Genomic DNA, 18,396 nt, shown 5'->3' with positions numbered 1-18,396 from the left:
TTAATACGAACAAGATTATATGTCCCCTGAAGGTCAATCTTAGTAAACCAACTAGCCCCCTTAATCCTAGCAAACAAATCGGAAAGCAGAGGTAAAGGGTATTGAAACTTGACCGTGATCTTATTCAAGAGGCGATAATCAATACAGGGTCTCAAGGAGCCATCCTTCTTAGCAACAAAAAAAAATCCTGCTCCCAACGGTGAAGAAGATGGCCGAATGTGTCCTTTCTCCAAAGACTCCTTAACATAACTCCGCATGGCGGTATGTTCAGGCACAGATAGATTGAAAAGTCGGCCCTTCGGAAACTTACAGCCTGGAATCAAGTCAATCGCACAATCACAGTCCCTATGCGGTGGAAGGGAACTGGACTTGGGCTCATCGAATACATCCTGAAAATCAGACAAAAACTCTGGAATTTCAGAAGTGGAAGAAGAGGAGATTGACATCAAAGGAACATCATTATGAACCCCCTGACAACCCCAACTAGTCACAGACATAGATTTCCAATCCAACACAGGATTATGTACCTGCAACCATGGGAAACCCAGCACGATAACATCATGCAAATTATGCAACACCAGAAATCGACACTCTTCCTGATGGGCTGGCGCCATGTGCATGGTCACCTGTGTCCAAAACTGGGGCTTATTTTTAGCCAAAGGTGTAGCATCAATCCCCCTTAAAGGAATAGGGTTCTGCAAAGGCTGCAAGGGAAAACCACAACGCCTGGAAAACTCAAAATCCATTCAGTTCAAGGCGGCGCCTGAATCCACAAATGCCATGACAGAAAATGATGACAATGAGCAGATCAAGGACACCGATAACAGAAATTTAGGTTGTACAGTACTGATAGTAAATGAACTAATGATCCTTTTTGTCCCCTTAGGGCAGACTGAAATGACATGAGAAGCGTCGCCACAATGACTTTGCTCTAAGAACGACGCCACAGCGCGCACAGTTTGACGCTCCCGCAAGCGCCGATCAATCTGAATGGCCAGAGACATAGAATCACTCAGACCGGAAGGCGTGGGAAACCCCACCATAACATCTTTACCGGATTCAAAAAGACCCTTTCTGAAAATTGCCGCCAAAGCATCATCATTCCATTTAGTCAACACAGACCATTTTCTAAATTTCTGACAATACAATTCTGCCGCCTCTTGACCCTGAGACAGGGCCAACAAGGTTTTCTCCGCTTGATCCACAGAATTCGGTTCATCATATAATAATCCTAAAGCCTGAAAAAAGGAATCTACATTAAACAAGGCCGGATTCCCAGATTCCAGGGAAAATGCCCAATCCTGTGGATCGCCACGCAGCAGGGAGATGACAATTTTAACCTGCTGAATGGAATCACCGGAGAATCACGGTCTCAGAGCAAAAAACAGTTTACAATTGTTTTTAAAACCCAAAAATTTGGACCTATCACCAAAAAACAAATCAGGAGTAGGAATCTTCGGCTCTAAAGCAGGAGTCTGAACAATATAATCAGAAATACCCTGTACCCTAGCAGCAAGCTGGTCTACACGAGAAGCTAATTCCTGAACATCCAAGCTGGCACAAGACTCCTCAGCCACCCATAAATAAAGAGGGAAGAAAAGACAAAACAGACTACAGAAAAAAAAATGGCTCAACACCTTTCTTCCCTTCTTCTGAGATGCATTTAACTCATTATGGGCCAGTTGTACTGTTATGATCTGGTGACCTTGGAGCCGCATGAAACTTTCTCTGGAGTCGGTGGAACCTGTACTGACCGCAAATCCTGAACTAACACCGCAACTAGAAGTAGCCGTGGGGTGTGCCTAACATACCCTAGACACCTCGACACAGCCAGAGGACTAAATACCCCTATAGATGGAAATAGGAATGCTACCTTGCCTCAGAGCAGACCCCCAAAGGATAGGCAGCCCCCCACGAATAATGACTGTGAGTAGGAGAAGAATAGACACACGCAGGTAGAAAACAGGATTTAGCAAAAGAGGCCACTCTAGCTAAATAGGAAAGGATAGGACAGATTACTAGGCGGTCAGTATTAAAACCCTTCCAAAAATATCCACAGCAGATAATACAAAAAGTTCCACAATCTAACTAAAGACATGGAATGTATATCTGCCACTCCAGAGAATCCAACAAGACTGAGAAAATACTGACACAATCTAAGCTGGACAAGAAAACACAAAGAATAGCACTGAATTGTGAAGCACATAGCATGTGTGCCACAGGAAAAAACAGACACTTATCTTTGCTGATTTGGCAGAAAGGCAGGAGGAACCAAGCAGAGGTCCAACACCTCCCAACAACAATTGACAACTGGCAAGGACTAATGAATCCTGCACCCCAGTCAGAACTGCAATCAGCAGATACACCTGACCAGGACTGCAACTCAGGGGCAACTGCATTACCACCTACAACCACCGGAGGGAGCCCAAAAGCAGAATTCACAACACGCTGCATGACCAGCTCTATCCTCACCTACTGTATTCTCACCCATCCCTTGTAGATTGTGAGCCTTCGCGGGCAGGGTCCTCACTCCTCCTGTACCAGTTATGACTTGTATTGTTTAAGATTATTGTACTTGTTTTTATTATGTATACCCCTCCTCACATGTAAAGCGCCATGGAATAAATGGCGCTATAACAATAAATAATGATAATAAATAATAATCATCCCCAAACATCCTTTCAATTAATGGGATAAGAAAAGTGTCCAAAATATTAACATAAACGTGTGCATTTATTGAAGTTATAATGACAGCCATCTCCCCAGTGCCTTTACCTGACATGCAGCCCCATATCATCAATGACTATGGAAATTTGCATGTTCTCTTCAAGCAGTCATCTTTATAAATCTCATTGGAACGGCACTAAACAAAAGTTCCAGCATCATCACCTTGCCCAATGCAGATTTGCGATTCATCACTGAATATGACTTTCATCCACAGTCGACAATTACTTTTCCTTAGCTTATTGTAACCTTGTTGTTTTCTGTTTAGGTGTTAATGATGGCTTTCGTTTAGCTTTTCTGTATGTAAATCCCATTTCCTTTAGGCGGTTTCTTACAGTTCGGTCACAGATGTTGACTCCAGATTCCACCCATTCGTTCCTCATTTGTTTTGTTGTGCATTTCCTGTTTTGGAGACATATTGCTTTACGATTCCGGTCTTGATGCTTTGATGTCTTCCTTGGTCTACCAGTATGTTTGCCTTTAACAACCTTCCCATGTTGTTTGTATTTGGTCCAGACTTTAGACACAGCTGAATGTGAACAACCAACATCTTTTGCAACATTGCATGATGATTTACCCTCTTTTAAGAGTTTGATAGTCCTCTCCTTTGTTTCAATTGACATCTCTCGTGTTGGAGCCATGATCCATGTCAGTCCACTTGGTGCAACAGCTCTTCAAGGTGTGATCACTCCTTTTTAGATGCAGACTAACGATCAGATCTAATTTGATACAGGTGTTATTTTTGGGTATGAAAATTTACAGGATGATTCCATATTTTTTTCTCAGAATTGAGCGATTCCATAATGTTTCCCCTATGCTTGGTTGAAAAAAAGTTACCATTACTGACTACCACATTTTTTGTTCTTGATTTCTTTTAGTGTCTCTTAAAGCCAGAAAGTTGCATTTGAAATGACTTTAGTTTTGTGCCATGTAGCACGGTGGCTCAGCGGTTAGCACTGCAGCCTTGCAGCGCTGGAGTCCTGGGTTCAATTCCCACCCAGGACAACATCTGCAAAGAGTTTGTATGTTCTCTCCGTGTTTGCGTGGGTTTCCTCCGGGCACTCTGGTTTCCTCCCACATTCCAAGGACATACTGATAGGGAATTTAGATTGTGAGCCCCATTGGGGACAGCGATGATAATGTCTGTAAAGCGCTGTGGAATATGTTAGCGCTATATAAAAAATAAAGATTATTATGTCTGTGATCTGCTTTTTTTCTACAAAATTAAACAACTGAATGAACATCCTCCAAGGCTGGCGATTCCATAATTTTTGCCAGGGGTTGTATATCTTGAGAAAGGCTCAAAAGAAACAGCTTAAACAAAGCTGGTTTGGGTGAATAAAGTATCTGCTTCACACTTTTTCAACATATACATATATATTCACACTTACATACAGCTTAGGGAAAATAAGTATTTGATACACTGCTGATTTTGCAAGTTTTCCCAACTGCAAAGAATGGAGAGGTCTTTAATCTAGGTACACTTCAACTGTGAGAGACAGAATCTAAAAATACAAAAGTAAGAAAACAGAAGTTCACATTGTATAATTTTTACATAATTAAATTGCATTTTATTGCATGAAACCAACGACCAACCTACCAACAAGCAATAATTCTGACTCTCATAGACATTTTAGTTGTTTTTTTTAAGAAGCCCTCCTACTCTGCACTCAGTACCTGTATTAATTGCACTCTGCACTCATTACCTGTATTAATTGAACTCACTACCTGATAAAAGACACCTGTCAACACCAGGGCTGGCTCCAGGTTTTTGTGGACCCAGAGAAAAAAGGGTCTCAGTGGACCCCTTTAACCCCTTAGCGACCAGAGGTATTTTTGGTTTTGCATTTTAATTTTTTGCTCCCCTTTTTCCCAGAGCCATAACCTTTTTATTTTTTGGTCAAAATGGCCATGTGAGGGCTTGTTTTTTGCAGGATGAGTTGTACTTTGGAATTACACCATTGGATTTACCATGTTGCATACCTGAAAACAGGAAAAAAAATTGAAGTGCAGTGAAATTGCAAAAAAAGTGCAATCCCACAGTGTTTTTTTGTTTTGCTTTTTTTACTGTGTTCACTAAATGCCAAAAGTGACCTGCCATTATGATTCTCCATGTCATTACGAATTCGTAGACACCAAACATGTCTAGGTTTTTTTTTATCTAGGTGGTGAAAAAAAATCCAAATAAAAAAAAAAATTAAAAAAATTAATTGCGCCATTTTCCGACACTCGTAGCGTAGCGTCTCCATTTTTCGTGATCTTGGGTTGGGTGAGGGCTTATTTATTTGGCACAGATACGATCGCCCCTTATTGCGTTTTAATGCAATGTCGCGGCAACCATAAAAAATGTAATTCTGTTGTTTTGACTTTTTTCTCGCTTAGCGTTCAGGTTAATTTTTTTTTCTTGATAGATTGGGCGATTCTGAACATGGCGATACCAAATATGTGTATGTTTGATTTTTTTTATTGTTTTATTTTGAATGGGTGAAAGGGGGATAATTTGAACTTTAATTTTTTTTTTTTTTATATATTTTTTAAAACATTTTTTTTTTTACTTTTGGCATGCTTCAATAGTCTCCATGGGCTGCCATAACCCGATCGGCTCTGCTACATACAGGCTCTGCTTAGATCGCCTGTATGTAGCAGAATTACTCACTTGCTATGAGCACCGACCACCGGGCGGCGCTCATAGAAATCCAGAGGTGCCAACCATAGAGGTCTGCTGGAGATTTCTGGTTATCATGCCAACCCATCGGCGACCCACGGTCGTGTGACACAGGCGCCCATGGGCGGAATTTCCGTCATGATTGCTGGAAGCGAGTGTTAAATGCCGCTGTCAGAGTTTAACATCAGCATTTAACTGGTTAACAGCCGCGGGTGGATCGCGATTCCACCCGCGGCTGATTCGGGCACATGTCAGTTGTTCAAAACAGCTGACATGTGCCGTGAATCATCTCAGGATGATTCTGAGAAAGGTCAGGAATCAGCCCAGAACTACACGGGAGGACCTGGTCAATGACCTGAAGAGAGCTGGGACCTCAGTCTCAACCATTACTGTTAGTAACACACTACGACATCATGGAATAAAATCCTGCAGGGTATGCAAGTCCCCCTGCTCACGCCGGCACATGTCCAGGCCCGTTTGAAGTTCACCAATGACAATTTGGATGATCCAGAGGAGGCATGGGAGAAGGCCATGTAGCCAGAGGAGACAAAAATAGAACTTTTTGGTATCAACTTCACTCGCCGTGTTTGGAGGAAAAAGAATGATGAGTACAACTCCAAGAACACTGTCCCAACCGTGAAGCAGAGTGAGAGAAACGTCATACTTTGGGAGTGATTTTCTGCAAAGGGGACAGGACGACTGCACCATACTGAAGGAAAGATGGATATGGTCATGTATCACAAAAGTTTGGCCAAAAACCTCCTTCCCTCAGAAAAAGTATTAAAAATGGGTTGCGGCTGGGTCTTCCAGCATGACAGTGATCTGAAATACACATTCAAGGCAGCTAAGGGTACCGTCACACAGTGCAATTTTGATCGCTACGACGGCACGATCCGTGACGTCGCAGCGATCGTATGATTATCGCTCCAGCATCGTAGACTGCGGTCACACGTTGCAATCACGGCGCTGGAGCGATGCCGAAGTCCCCGGGTAACCAGGGTAAACATCAGGTTACTAAGCGCAGGGCCGCGCTTAGTAACCCGATGTTTACCGTGGTTACCAGCGTAAAAGTAAAAAAAAACAAACCGTACATGCTCACCATCTGATGTCCGTCCGGTCCCTTGCCGTCCGCTTCCTGCTCTGACAGATCCGGCCGTACAGTGAGAGCAGAGTGCAGCGGTGACGTCACCGCTGTGATCTGCTCTCACTTTCCGGCTGGCAGACAGTCAGAGCGGGAAGCGGACGGCAAGGGACCGGACGGACATCAGATGGTGAGCATGTACGGTTTTTTTTTTTTTACTTTTACGCTGGTAACCACGGTAAACATCGGGTTACTAAGCGCGGCCCTGCGCTTAGTTACCCGATGTTTACCCTGGTTACCAGCGAACGCATCGCTGGATCGCTGTCACACACAACGATCCAGCGATGTCAGCGGGTGATCAAGCGACGAAAGAAAGTTCCAAACGATCTGCTACGACGTACGATTCTCAGCAGGATCCCTGATCGCTGCTGCGTGTCAGACACTGCGATATCGTAACGATATCGCTAGAACGTCACGAATCGTACCGTCGTAGCGATCAAAATTGCACTGTGTGACGGTACCCTAAGGTATGGCTCCGTAAGAAGCAGTTCAAGGTCCTGGAGTGGCCTAGCCAGTCTCCAGACCTGTACCCCATATAAAATCTTTGGAGGGAGCTGAAACTCAATGTTGCCCGAAACCTGAAAAGATCTGGAGAAGATCTGAATGGAGGAGTGGGCCAAAATCCCTGCTGCAGTGTTTAAACTTGGTCAAGAACTACAGGAAATGTCTGACCTCTGTAATTGCAAACAAAGTTTTCTGTATCAAATATTAAGTTCTATTTTTCTATTGTATTAAATACTTATTTAATGCAATAAAATGCTAATTAATTATGTAAAAATCATACAATGTGATTTTCTGGATTTTAAAGATTCTGTCTCACACAGTTGAAGGTAACCTGCGATAAAAATTACAGACCTCTCCATTCTTTGTAAGTGGAAAAACTTGCAAAATCAGCAGTTTATCACTTATTTTCCACACTGTATGTATATATATATATATATATATACACATATACATATATATATATATTATAAACATTATATATTTATATAGTGTGTGTGAGTGTGTGTGTGTAAGAGAGTGTGTGTGTGCAACAATCAGGGATACCTAATGTCCTCTTTGGTAGCACTGTCTCCCATAGTCACTTACTTGCCAGCTATCTTTAGTGTGCCAGTTTAAAACAAGGGTTGGATATAAAGAAACCACTGGAGACTAGACGGAGGTGGACATGACTTGGGGATGGGTGGACCGAGAACTCCTGCAGCTTTTGTTTGTATTGCGGTGTAGATTTTAAACAAGAGTGTTGTTGCTTTACGAGGAAGGAGTTTAGATGTTTGTGCCTGGTGTATTACTGTGAGGAGGGTGGGGCTTATATAGGGGAGGCAACTCTGGCTCTCCCTCTTTCTCTCACAGGATGGACAGGAGGAAACATTACCTGCCCTCCCACCCTGTTCATAATCTCTGTCCTAAAACTTTTTAATTATTGCTTGTATAATGATAGATGCTTTATTGTATTTTTGAATTTGTCATTGTATATCTTGTACCAGGTTCAATTATATATTGGCTATAAAGAGTTATTATTTGTGGTAACCTTCTAAGCCCAAGGGAAGGGCAATCCTTAAGCCATGGTTCCCTGGAGGTTTCCTCCACAGGGGGTTTTTCCTCTCCTGAGCGCTTTAGGATAACTCTTTGTGAGTCGGAGGTTTGCCAAGTTTAGTCCCATTAATGCTTTTGCAGGGACTTCTAGTTTTTAAGTTTACAAAAATGATTTAATTATTAAGAAAAAAAAAAGAAAAGTGGCAAATGAGACTTGGAATTCATAACCCGTCACGGCTTTGCGGTTTAGGAGTCAGGTGGAAGTTGCAGACAAGTTAAGGTGGACTCATTTTAACTAATAGAGGATGTAAAACCTCATGGTGGTGAGCAAGCTCGGCTTTGGTGGCCAGCCTCAAGGATGTTGTAATGGTAACATCAATCAGGGGCGGGCACATTGGTTAAGCATAGTTTACTGGCTCTGCTTGAATGGCAAGCCAGTACGTGCCGCCCCTTTATGGCTGTCTGTCCTGGTGCTGTATGTCAGACAGCTGGGGATATCGCAGTACTTGTGAATCCCAATGTACTAGCACTCCACCTGACTCCTACTGTGATCATTTAATCCTGTGATTTGAATAAAAGCTGTGGCCATTTTGACAACCAAAATAATGTGTTTTGTGTATTTATTTTAGTATCTAGGTTTACAGTAGTTATGGTGGTTTTAAGATGGAGTGGGGTTCATCCCATATCCAAAAGTCAAGCAGAAGAAAGGCTAGGAGAAGACACTGAGTCTCCCCACAATAACTGAATAGTACACAAACTTGTATAATCATAATGAAAACATAAAAGCATAAGACATAACATAACAGATACATTTATTATCAGATTACATACATTATGAAGAATGTTCATATCCTAATTACAGGTTAGGCACTTAACACATGACCCCACTGTTGTTATTTTACGTACAAGATTTTATAAATGCCCATCGTTGTTCTTACCTCACCCATCCACTTTCTAAGGAAGATGACTGGACTTGCCAAGTGATCTTCATGGAAGTTAGACAGGTTTTCAGGCTTGTAGCTACTTGTATAAAGTTTCAGAGATTCTTCTCTTTCTCTAGCTATCAATTCTACTAAGAAATCCTAAAGATGGAAAGAGAAAATTGCCACTTGCAAATTACTCCTGTTTTGAACACATCATTCATATAGTAGGCATTGCAAAGATGATAACATTTGAATAAAATTAATAACTGTTGTTATCATCCAAATATATTATGTTCTGCAAAATTAAATATGTTAAGAGGGAAATTTATTTAATTAGACTTGTGCATAGTTCATTCTGTGCAGTGATGATGCACATTATGCTTCTGCAGTACATTATATATAAACTAGTTAAATATGTAAAGACACATGGACCAATTCATCACTGCATTTTTGCAGGTCTCTCAATTAGTGACTTTTTGATTTATGACAAATTCATCAAACGATTTGCACCTTTTATTAAAGTTGTCCTGCTTAATTTTGTTGTCTTGTGTAATTTTAACTGTCACCTGCATCTCAAATGCAATACAGAAATAGGTGCACACTAGGGATGAAGTTTGGGTTCTGGTACATGACCTGAACTTTATTCCAAAGTTCGATTCGGATACCAGAACTGTACCCAAACTTGAACCAGAACCCAAACCCCATTGAAAACAATAAGGACCAAAACTTTTGAGCTGGAAAATCTCTCTCACTCTCTCTCTCTCTGTAATGGACTTCCCCCAGAACTCTGAACATTGCAACGGACTCCCAGGAGAAGTCTATGTTTGGCGTTTAGCACCCATCGGACACTACCTGTCCGGGACAAACTTTTATGTTTGGGTACTCTCATTTCTAGTGCAGCCCATATTTGTTACCTCAATGAGCGGTACCACGTCACCGCTGAGTACAGGAAGAGCTGACGGTGCCGGGACAATGGAGATGCAGCAACAGCGCAAGGAGGGTGAGTAGGACGGGGAGGAGGTGTGAGCCATATGGGATCGGGGTAGCCGAGCCATGCGGGACCAGGTGAGCCGAGCCATGTGGGACCGGGGCCGCCGAGCCATGCGGGACCGGGGGAGCCATGCGGGACTGGGGAGCCATGCATACAACAGGGGGAGCCACATATAGCAAGACAGGATGGAGAAGCCACACATAGCAGTACCAGATGGGGGAAGGCACACATAGCAGGACAAGACGGGGGAGCCACACATAGAAGGACAGGACGGGGGGAGCCACGCATAGCAGGACAGGGATAAGGGGACAATGCATACCCGGCTTATACTCAAGTCAATAAGCTTACCCAGTTTTTCGTGGCAAAATTAGGTGCCTCGGCTTATACTCGGGTCGGCTTATCTTATACTCGAGTATATAAGGTAAATAATAAAACATATATACAATGCTTCAAATATGCATGTGAATAAATAAAACTAGATATGGATCCATAGAGTTAGTCTAGGTAATTTAGCAATATTGATGTCCCAAACAATAACGGAATGGAGAGTAAATTAAATATCTAATCTAAATCAATAAATTTTTCTGAGGGGCCACATGAGAGACCGTGACTGTTGTCAAGGGTCGAACCAATAGACTGAAATTAAGTCTGCTCAATATTAATATCAATATATTATAATAATATCATTGATAATGATATTATTATAAATTGTATCACTTAATATTGAGCAGAATTAAGTATGCTGACATCGTCCTATAAAGGGTGGGACATTTATATCGATACACCTAAATAAAATTGGAATGGTTGGTGATATCAACTTCCTGTTTGTGGCACATTAGTATATGGGAGGGGGAAAACTTTTCAAGATGGGTGGTGACCATGGCGGACATTTTGAAGTCGGCCATTACAGATCCAACTTTATTTTTTTCAATGGGAAGAGTGTTGTGAATTTGGTTTTTGGGCTCCCCCGGTGGTCACTGGTGGTACTGGACTTGTGTGCTTCACTTTCTCTGTTCACCTGTTTCCATCAGGATATGGGAGTATCCTATTTAGCCTTGCTGCTCAGTTATTCTAGTGCCGGCCATCAATGTAACCAGAGCCTTTCTGTTGCATGTTCCTGCTTCTAGACTACTATCAGCTAAGTTGGACTCTTAGTCCTAAGTTTGTTTTGCATTTTTGTTCCAGTTCACAGTTATGTTATGTTTCTGTAGCTGGAAGCTCTTGTGGGCCGAAATTGCCACTCCGGTGTCATGAGTTGACACATGAGTCTTAAAGTAATTTCGGGATGGTATTTTAATAGGGTTTTCAGCTGACCGTGAAGTTCCCTATTGTATCTTCTTGCTATCTAGTAAGCGGACCTCGCTTTGCTGAACCTACCTTCATACTACGTATGTCTTTTCCTCTGAACTCACCGTCAATATATGTGGGGGGCTTCTGTCTCCTTTTTGGGGGAATTTCCCTAGAGGTAAGCCAGGTCTGTCTTTTCCTCTATTAGGGTTAGTTAGTCCTCCGGCTGGCGCTGGGCGTCTAGGGATAAAACGTAGGTACGTCACCCGGCCACTGTTAGTTGTGTTATAGGTTTAGCTCATGGTCAGCTCGAGATTCCATCACCCAAGAGCTGTTCTGTTATTTATGTTCTCTGACTTTCCCTTGCCATTGGGAATCATGACAGTATGGCCGGACAAGGGTTAAAACCGTTGGCAGAAGAAAGGAGAGAAAAAGAAGTCTGCAGATTTTTTTTTTTTTTCCTCTGAGCTTGCTTTTTAGTTGACTCAGTTGCATTTCTGCTCTAATTGCAGCCTTTGTCTCTCTCTCTCCTTCTAATCCTTGAATGGCTCTGATCTCACCTGATTAAAATGGATCCTCAGAGTGTGGCTACAGGTTTGAATAATCTTGCTATGAAGGTTCAAAATTTACAGGATTTTGTTATTCATGCTCCTATATCTGAACCTAGAATTCCTATACCAGAATTTTTCTCCGGGGATAGATCTCGTTTCCTGAATTTCAAAAATAATTGTAAATTATTTCTTTCCCTGAGATCTCGCTCCGCTGGAGATCCCGCACAGCAGGTTAAGATAGTAATTTCCTTGCTGCGGGGTGACACTCAAAACTGGGCATTTGCATTGGCACCCGGGGATCCTGCGTTGCTCAATGTGGATGCGTTTTTTCTGGCTTTGGGGTTGCTTTATGAGGAACCTAACTTAGAGATTCAGGCTGAAAAAGCCTTGATGGCCCTATCTCAAGGGCAAGATGAAGCTGAAATATACTGCCAAAAATTTCGTAAATGGTCTGTGCTTACTCAGTGGAATGAGTGCGCCCTGGCGGCGAATTTCAGAGAGGGTCTCTCTGATGCCATTAAAGATGTTATGGTGGGGTTCCCTGCACCTACAGGTCTGAATGAGTCCATGACAATGGCTATTCAGATTGATCGGCGTTTGCGGGAGCGCAAACCTGTGCACCATTTGGCGGTGTCTTCTGAGAAGGCTCCAGAAAATATGCAATGTGATAGAATTCTGTCCAGAAGCGAACGGCAGAATTTTAGGCGAAAAAATGGGTTGTGCTTCTATTGTGGTGATTCAACTCATGATATATCAGCATGCTCTAAACGTACAAAAAAGGTTGATAAGTCTATTTCATTTGGCACTTTACAGTCTAAGTTTATTCTGTCTGTGACCTTGATTTGTTCATTATCGTCAATTACCGCGGATGCCTATGTCGACTCTGGCGCCGCTTTGAGTCTAATGGATTGGTCCTTTGCCAGGCGTTGTGGGTTTGATCTAGAGCCTCTGGAAGTTCCTATACCTCTGAAGGGTATTGACTCTACACCATTGGCTAGTAATAAACCACAATACTGGACACAAGTGACTATGCGTATGAATCCAGACCATCAGGAGATGATTCGCTTCCTTGTGTTGTACAATCTACATGACGTTTTGGTGCTCGGATTACCATGGTTACAATCTCATAACCCAGTCCTTGACTGGAAAGCAATGTCTGTGTTAAGCTGGGGATGTCAGGGGGCTCATGGGGACGTACCTTTGGTTTCCATTTCGTCATCTATTCCCTCTGAGATTCCGGAATTTTTATCTGATTATCGTGATGTTTTTGAGGAGCCTAAGCTTGGTTCACTACCTCCTCACAGAGATTGCGATTGTGCCATAGATCTGATTCCGGACAGTAAATTTCCAAAGGGTCGTTTATTTAATCTATCTGTACCTGAACATGCTGCTATGCGAGAATATATTAAGGAGTCCCTGGAAAAGGGACATATTCGTCCTTCTTCATCTCCCTTAGGAGCCGGTTTTTTCTTTGTATCTAAAAAAGATGGCTCTTTGAGGCCGTGTATTGATTATCGACTCTTGAATAAAATTACAGTCAAATATCAGTATCCTCTGCCACTGCTTACTGATTTGTTTGCTCGAATAAAAGGGGCTAAGTGGTTCTCTAAGATTGATCTCCGTGGGGCGTATAATTTGGTGCGAATTAAGCAGGGGGATGAGTGGAAAACCGCATTTAATACGCCCGAGGGCCATTTTGAGTATTTAGTAATGCCTTTTGGTCTTTCAAATGCCCCTTCAGTCTTTCAGTCCTTTATGCATGACATTTTCCGTGAATATTTGGATAAATTTATGATCGTGTATCTGGATGATATTTTGATTTTTTCGGATGACTGGGATTCTCATGTCCAACAGGTCAGGAGGGTTTTTCAGGTGTTGCAGGCTAATTCCTTGTGTGTGAAGGGTTCTAAGTGTATTTTTGGGGTTCAAAAGATTTCTTTTTTGGGGTACATTTTTTCCCCCTCTTCCATTGAGATGGATCCTGTCAAGGTTCGGGCTATTTGTGATTGGACGCAACCTTCTTCTCTTAAGAGCCTTCAGAAATTTTTGGGCTTTGCTAATTTTTATCGTCGATTTATAACTGGTTTTTCTGATGTTGCTAAACCTTTGACTGATTTGACCAAAAAGGGTGCTGATGTTGCTGATTGGTCCCCTGCTGCTGTGGAGGCCTTTCGGGAGCTTAAGCGCCGCTTTTCTTCCGCCCCTGTGTTGCGTCAGCCTGATGTTACTCTTCCTTTTCAGGTTGAGGTCGATGCTTCCGAGATCGGAGCTGGGGTGGTCTTGTCGCAGAAAAGTTCCGACTGCTCCGTGATGAGACCTTGTGCGTTCTTTTCTCGAAAATTTTCGCCCGCCGAGCGAAATTATGATATTGGTAATCGGGAGCTTTTGGCTATGAAGTGGGCTTTTGAGGAGTGGCGTCATTGGCTTGAGGGGGCCAGACATCAGGTGGTGGTATTGACCGATCAAAAGAATTTGATTTATCTTGAGTCTGCCAGGCGCTTGAATCCTAGACAGGCGCGCTGGTCGTTGTTTTTCTCTCGGTTTAATTTTGTGGTCTCATACTTACCGGGTTCTAAAAATGTGAAGGCGGATGCCCTTTCTAGGAGTTTTGAGCCTGATTCCCCTGGTGATTCTGAACCTACAGGTATCCTTAAGGATGGGGTGATATTATCTGCTGTTTCCCCAGACCTGCGACGGGCTTTGCAGGAGTTTCAGGCGGATAGACCTGATCGTTGCCCGCCTGGTAGACTGTTTGTTCCTGATGATTGGACCAGTAGAGTCATCTCGGAGGTTCATTCTTCTGTGTTGGCAGGTCATCCCGGGATCTTTGGTACCAGGGATTTGGTGGCTAGGTCCTTCTGGTGGCCTTCCCTGTCTCGAGATGTACGAGTTTTTGTGCAGTCTTGTGATGTTTGTGCTCGGGCCAAACCTTGTTGTTCTCGGGCTAGCGGATTGTTGTTATCTTTGCCTATTCCGAAGAGGCCTTGGACTCATATCTCTATGGATTTTATTTCTGATCTCCCTGTTTCTCAGAAAATGTCTGTCATCTGGGTGGTGTGTGACCGTTTTTCAAAGATGGTTCATTTGGTGCCCTTGCCTAAGTTGCCTTCCTCATCCGAGTTGGTTCCTCTGTTTTTTCAAAATGTGGTTTGCTTGCATGGTATTCCGGAGAATATCGTTTCTGACAGGGGGACACAGTTCGTGTCTAGATTTTGGCGGGCGTTCTGTGCTAGGATGGGCATTGATTTGTCTTTTTCGTCTGCGTTCCATCCTCAGACTAATGGCCAGACTGAGCGAACTAATCAGACCTTGGAGACTTATTTGAGGTGTTTTGTGTCTGCAGATCAGGATGACTGGGTTGCCTTTTTGCCGTTGGCGGAGTTTGCCCTCAATAATCGGGCTAGTTCTGCCACTTTGGTTTCTCCTTTTTTTTGCAATTCGGGGTTTCATCCTCGTTTTTCTTCCGGTCAGGTGGAGTCTTCGGATTGTCCTGGAGTGGATACTGTGGTGGATAGGTTGCATCGGATTTGGGGACAGGTGGTGGACAATTTGGAGTTGTCCCAGGAAAAGACTCGGCATTTTGCTAACCGCCGTCGTCGTGTTGGTCCTCGTCTTCGTGTTGGGGACTTGGTGTGGTTGTCTTCTCGTTTTGTCCCTATGAGGGTTTCTTCTCCTAAGTTTAAGCCTCGGTTCATCGGCCCGTATAAGATTTTGGAGATTCTTAACCCCGTGTCCTTTCGATTGGACCTCCCAGCATCTTTTTCTATCCATAATGTCTTCCATCGGTCATTATTGCGCAGGTATGAGGTACCGGTTGTGCCTTCCGTTGAGCCTCCCGCTCCGGTGTTGGTTGAGGGTGAATTGGAGTACGTTGTGGAGAAGATCTTGGACTCCCGTGTTTCCAGACGGAAACTTCAGTATCTGGTCAAGTGGAAGGGCTACGGTCAGGAGGATAATTCTTGGGTCACAGCCTCTGATGTTCATGCCTCTGATTTGGTCCGTGCCTTTCATAGGGCTCATCCTGATCGCCCTGGTGGTTCTTGTGAGGGTTCGGTGCCCCCTCCTTGAGGGGGGGGTACTGTTGTGAATTTGGTTTTTGGGCTCCTCCGGTGGTCTCTGGTGGTACTGGACTTGTGTGCTTCACTTTCTCTGTTCACCTGTTTCCATCAGGATATGGGAGTATCCTATTTAGCCTTGCTGCTCAGTTATTCTAGTGCCGGCCATCAATGTAACCAGAGCCTTTCTGTTGCATGTTCCTGCTTCTAGACTACTATCAGCTAAGTTGGACTCTTAGTCCTAAGTTTGTTTTGCATTTTTGTTCCAGTTCACAGTTATGTTATGTTTCTGTAGCTGGAAGCTCTTGTGGGCCAAAATTGCCACTCCGGTGTCATGAGTTGACACATGAGTCTTAAAGTAATTTCGGGATGGTATTTTAATAGGGTTTTCAGCTGACCGTGAAGTTCCCTATTGTATCTTCTTGCTATCTAGTAAGCGGACCTCGCTTTGCTGAACCTACCTTCATACTACGTATGTCTTTTCCTCTGAACTCACCGTCAATATATGTGGGGGGCTTCTGTCTCCTTTTTGGGGGAATTTCCCTAGAGGTAAGCCAGGTCTGTCTTTTCCTCTATTAGGGTTAGTTAGTCCTCCGGCTGGCGCTGGGCGTCTAGGGATAAAACGTAGGTACGTCACCCGGCCACTGTTAGTTGTGTTATAGGTTTAGCTCATGGTCAGCTCGAGATTCCATCACCCAAGAGCTGTTCTGTTATTTATGTTCTCTGACTTTCCCTTGCCATTGGGAATCAAGACAGAAGAGGGTCATGTGACACATCAAACTTATTGAGAATTTCACAAGAAAAACAATGGTGTGCTTGGTTTTAACATAACTTTATTATTTAATGAGTTATTTACAAGGTTATGACCACTTATAAAATGTGTTCAAAGTGCTGCCCATTGTGTTGGATTGTCAATGCAACCCTCTTCTCCCACTCTTGACACACTGATAGCAACACCACAGAAGAAATGCTAGCACAGGCTTCCAGTATCCGTTGTTTCAGATGCTGCACATCTCATATCTTCACAGCATAGACAATTGCCTTCCGATGACCCCAAAGATAAAAGTCTAAGGGGGTCAGATCGGGAGTCCTTGGTGGCCATTCAACTGGCCCACAACGACAAATCCACTTTCCAGGAAACTGTTCATGTAGGAATGCTCGGACCTGACACCCAAAATGGTTAACTGAATGGTTCTGTTCGGAGTTTAGACGCTGAGCTGCTGAGGTTGCGTGGAATGACACCGCCTTGAGAGGGCTGTTCTGCAGGGGTCTGTCCAACCGTTTAAAGAACGCTCTTGCGCATCATCCTCCCCTGATACCTTGGAGAATGCCATGACTCAGGCGGTTCGTATAGACCGAAGGCTCTGTGCTAGAGGAATGGTGCAACAGGAGGCACCTCTATACTCCAGCCTGAGGGACACAGCATTCTCTTCTGAACTCTTGGAGGTTGGTGCAGTCTCGTTGGAGGAGAGGGAGAGAAGACATCGCAGAGACAGCCAATTGTGCTTTTCCTGTGGAGCCTCTGGTGTTGTGAATTAGACTTTTTGGCTCCCTCTTGTGGTCACTAGTGGTATGACTCTGGGATTGTCTTTTTTCTGTTTGGCACTCACCTGGGTCGTTAGTCCAGGGGTGTCGCTATATTAACTTCCTGGATCCTTAGTCCAATGCCTGGCATCGTTGTAATCAGATCCTTCTGTTGCTCCTGTCTGCTGGTCCTGGCTCTTGCAAAATTAAGCTAAGTCTTGCTTCTTTGTTTTTTGAGTTACTTGCTTTGCTACTATTTTTGTCCAGCTTGTACTAAATGTGATTTCTGACCTTGCTGGAAGCTCTAGGGGGCTGGTGTTCCCCCCCCCCCCCGGCCGTTAGACGGTTCGGGGGTTCTTGAATATCCAGCGTGGATATTTTAATAGGGTTTTTACTGACCATATAAGTCATCTTACTATATTCTGCTATTAGCTAGTGGGCCTCTCTTTGCTAAATACCTAGCTCATTCTTATGTTTGTCTTTTCCTCTTACCTCACCGTTATTATTTGTTGGGGGCTTGTAACCAACTTTTGGGGTCTTTTCTCTGGAGGCAAGAAAGGTCTTTCTTTTCCCTTCTAGGGTTAGTTAGTTCTCCGGCTGGCGCGAGACGTCTAGAACCAACGTAGGCACGTTCCCCGGCTACTTCTATTTGTGGTGCTAGGATTAGATATATGGTCAGCCCAGTTACCACTGCCCTATGAGCTGTTTTTTTGTGTTTGCAGACTTGGTATTGATTCCTGAGACCCTCTGCCATTGGGGTCATAACAGTATGCCAGGCCAACATTGAATGTTTAATGCATTACAGAAGTGGGATATAAGAAAGGAAATTCTGAATTTTTTTTTTTTTTCCCTCTCTTCCTCCCCTTTACCTCTGAGTGGCTTGAGCTTGCTGCAGACATGAATGTCCAGACCTTGATTACAAGTGTGGACCAGCTTGCTGCTCGTGTGCAAAGCATACAAGATTTTGTTACCAGTAGTCCTATGTCTGAACCTAAAATA

General features: G+C 43.5%; 1 protein-coding gene across 1 annotated transcript in view; it reads right to left on the bottom strand.

Moving 5' to 3' along the window:
- Positions 1 to 18,396, bottom strand: part of LOC143817701 (uncharacterized) — a 385,700-nt gene that overhangs the window by 155,421 nt on the left and 211,883 nt on the right. The window contains exon 13 of the mRNA XM_077299189.1: positions 9,005 to 9,148. Coding sequence (XP_077155304.1) covers positions 9,005 to 9,148 — 144 coding nt within the window. The remainder of the gene's footprint in view (positions 1 to 9,004; positions 9,149 to 18,396) is intronic.

The sequence above is a fragment of the Ranitomeya variabilis genome, chromosome 3 (assembly GCF_051348905.1).
Source record: "Ranitomeya variabilis isolate aRanVar5 chromosome 3, aRanVar5.hap1, whole genome shotgun sequence".
NCBI lineage: Eukaryota > Metazoa > Chordata > Amphibia > Anura > Dendrobatidae > Ranitomeya > Ranitomeya variabilis.
Note: the sequence above shows the minus strand (reverse complement) of the source record. Positions and strands in the feature narration are given on the sequence as shown.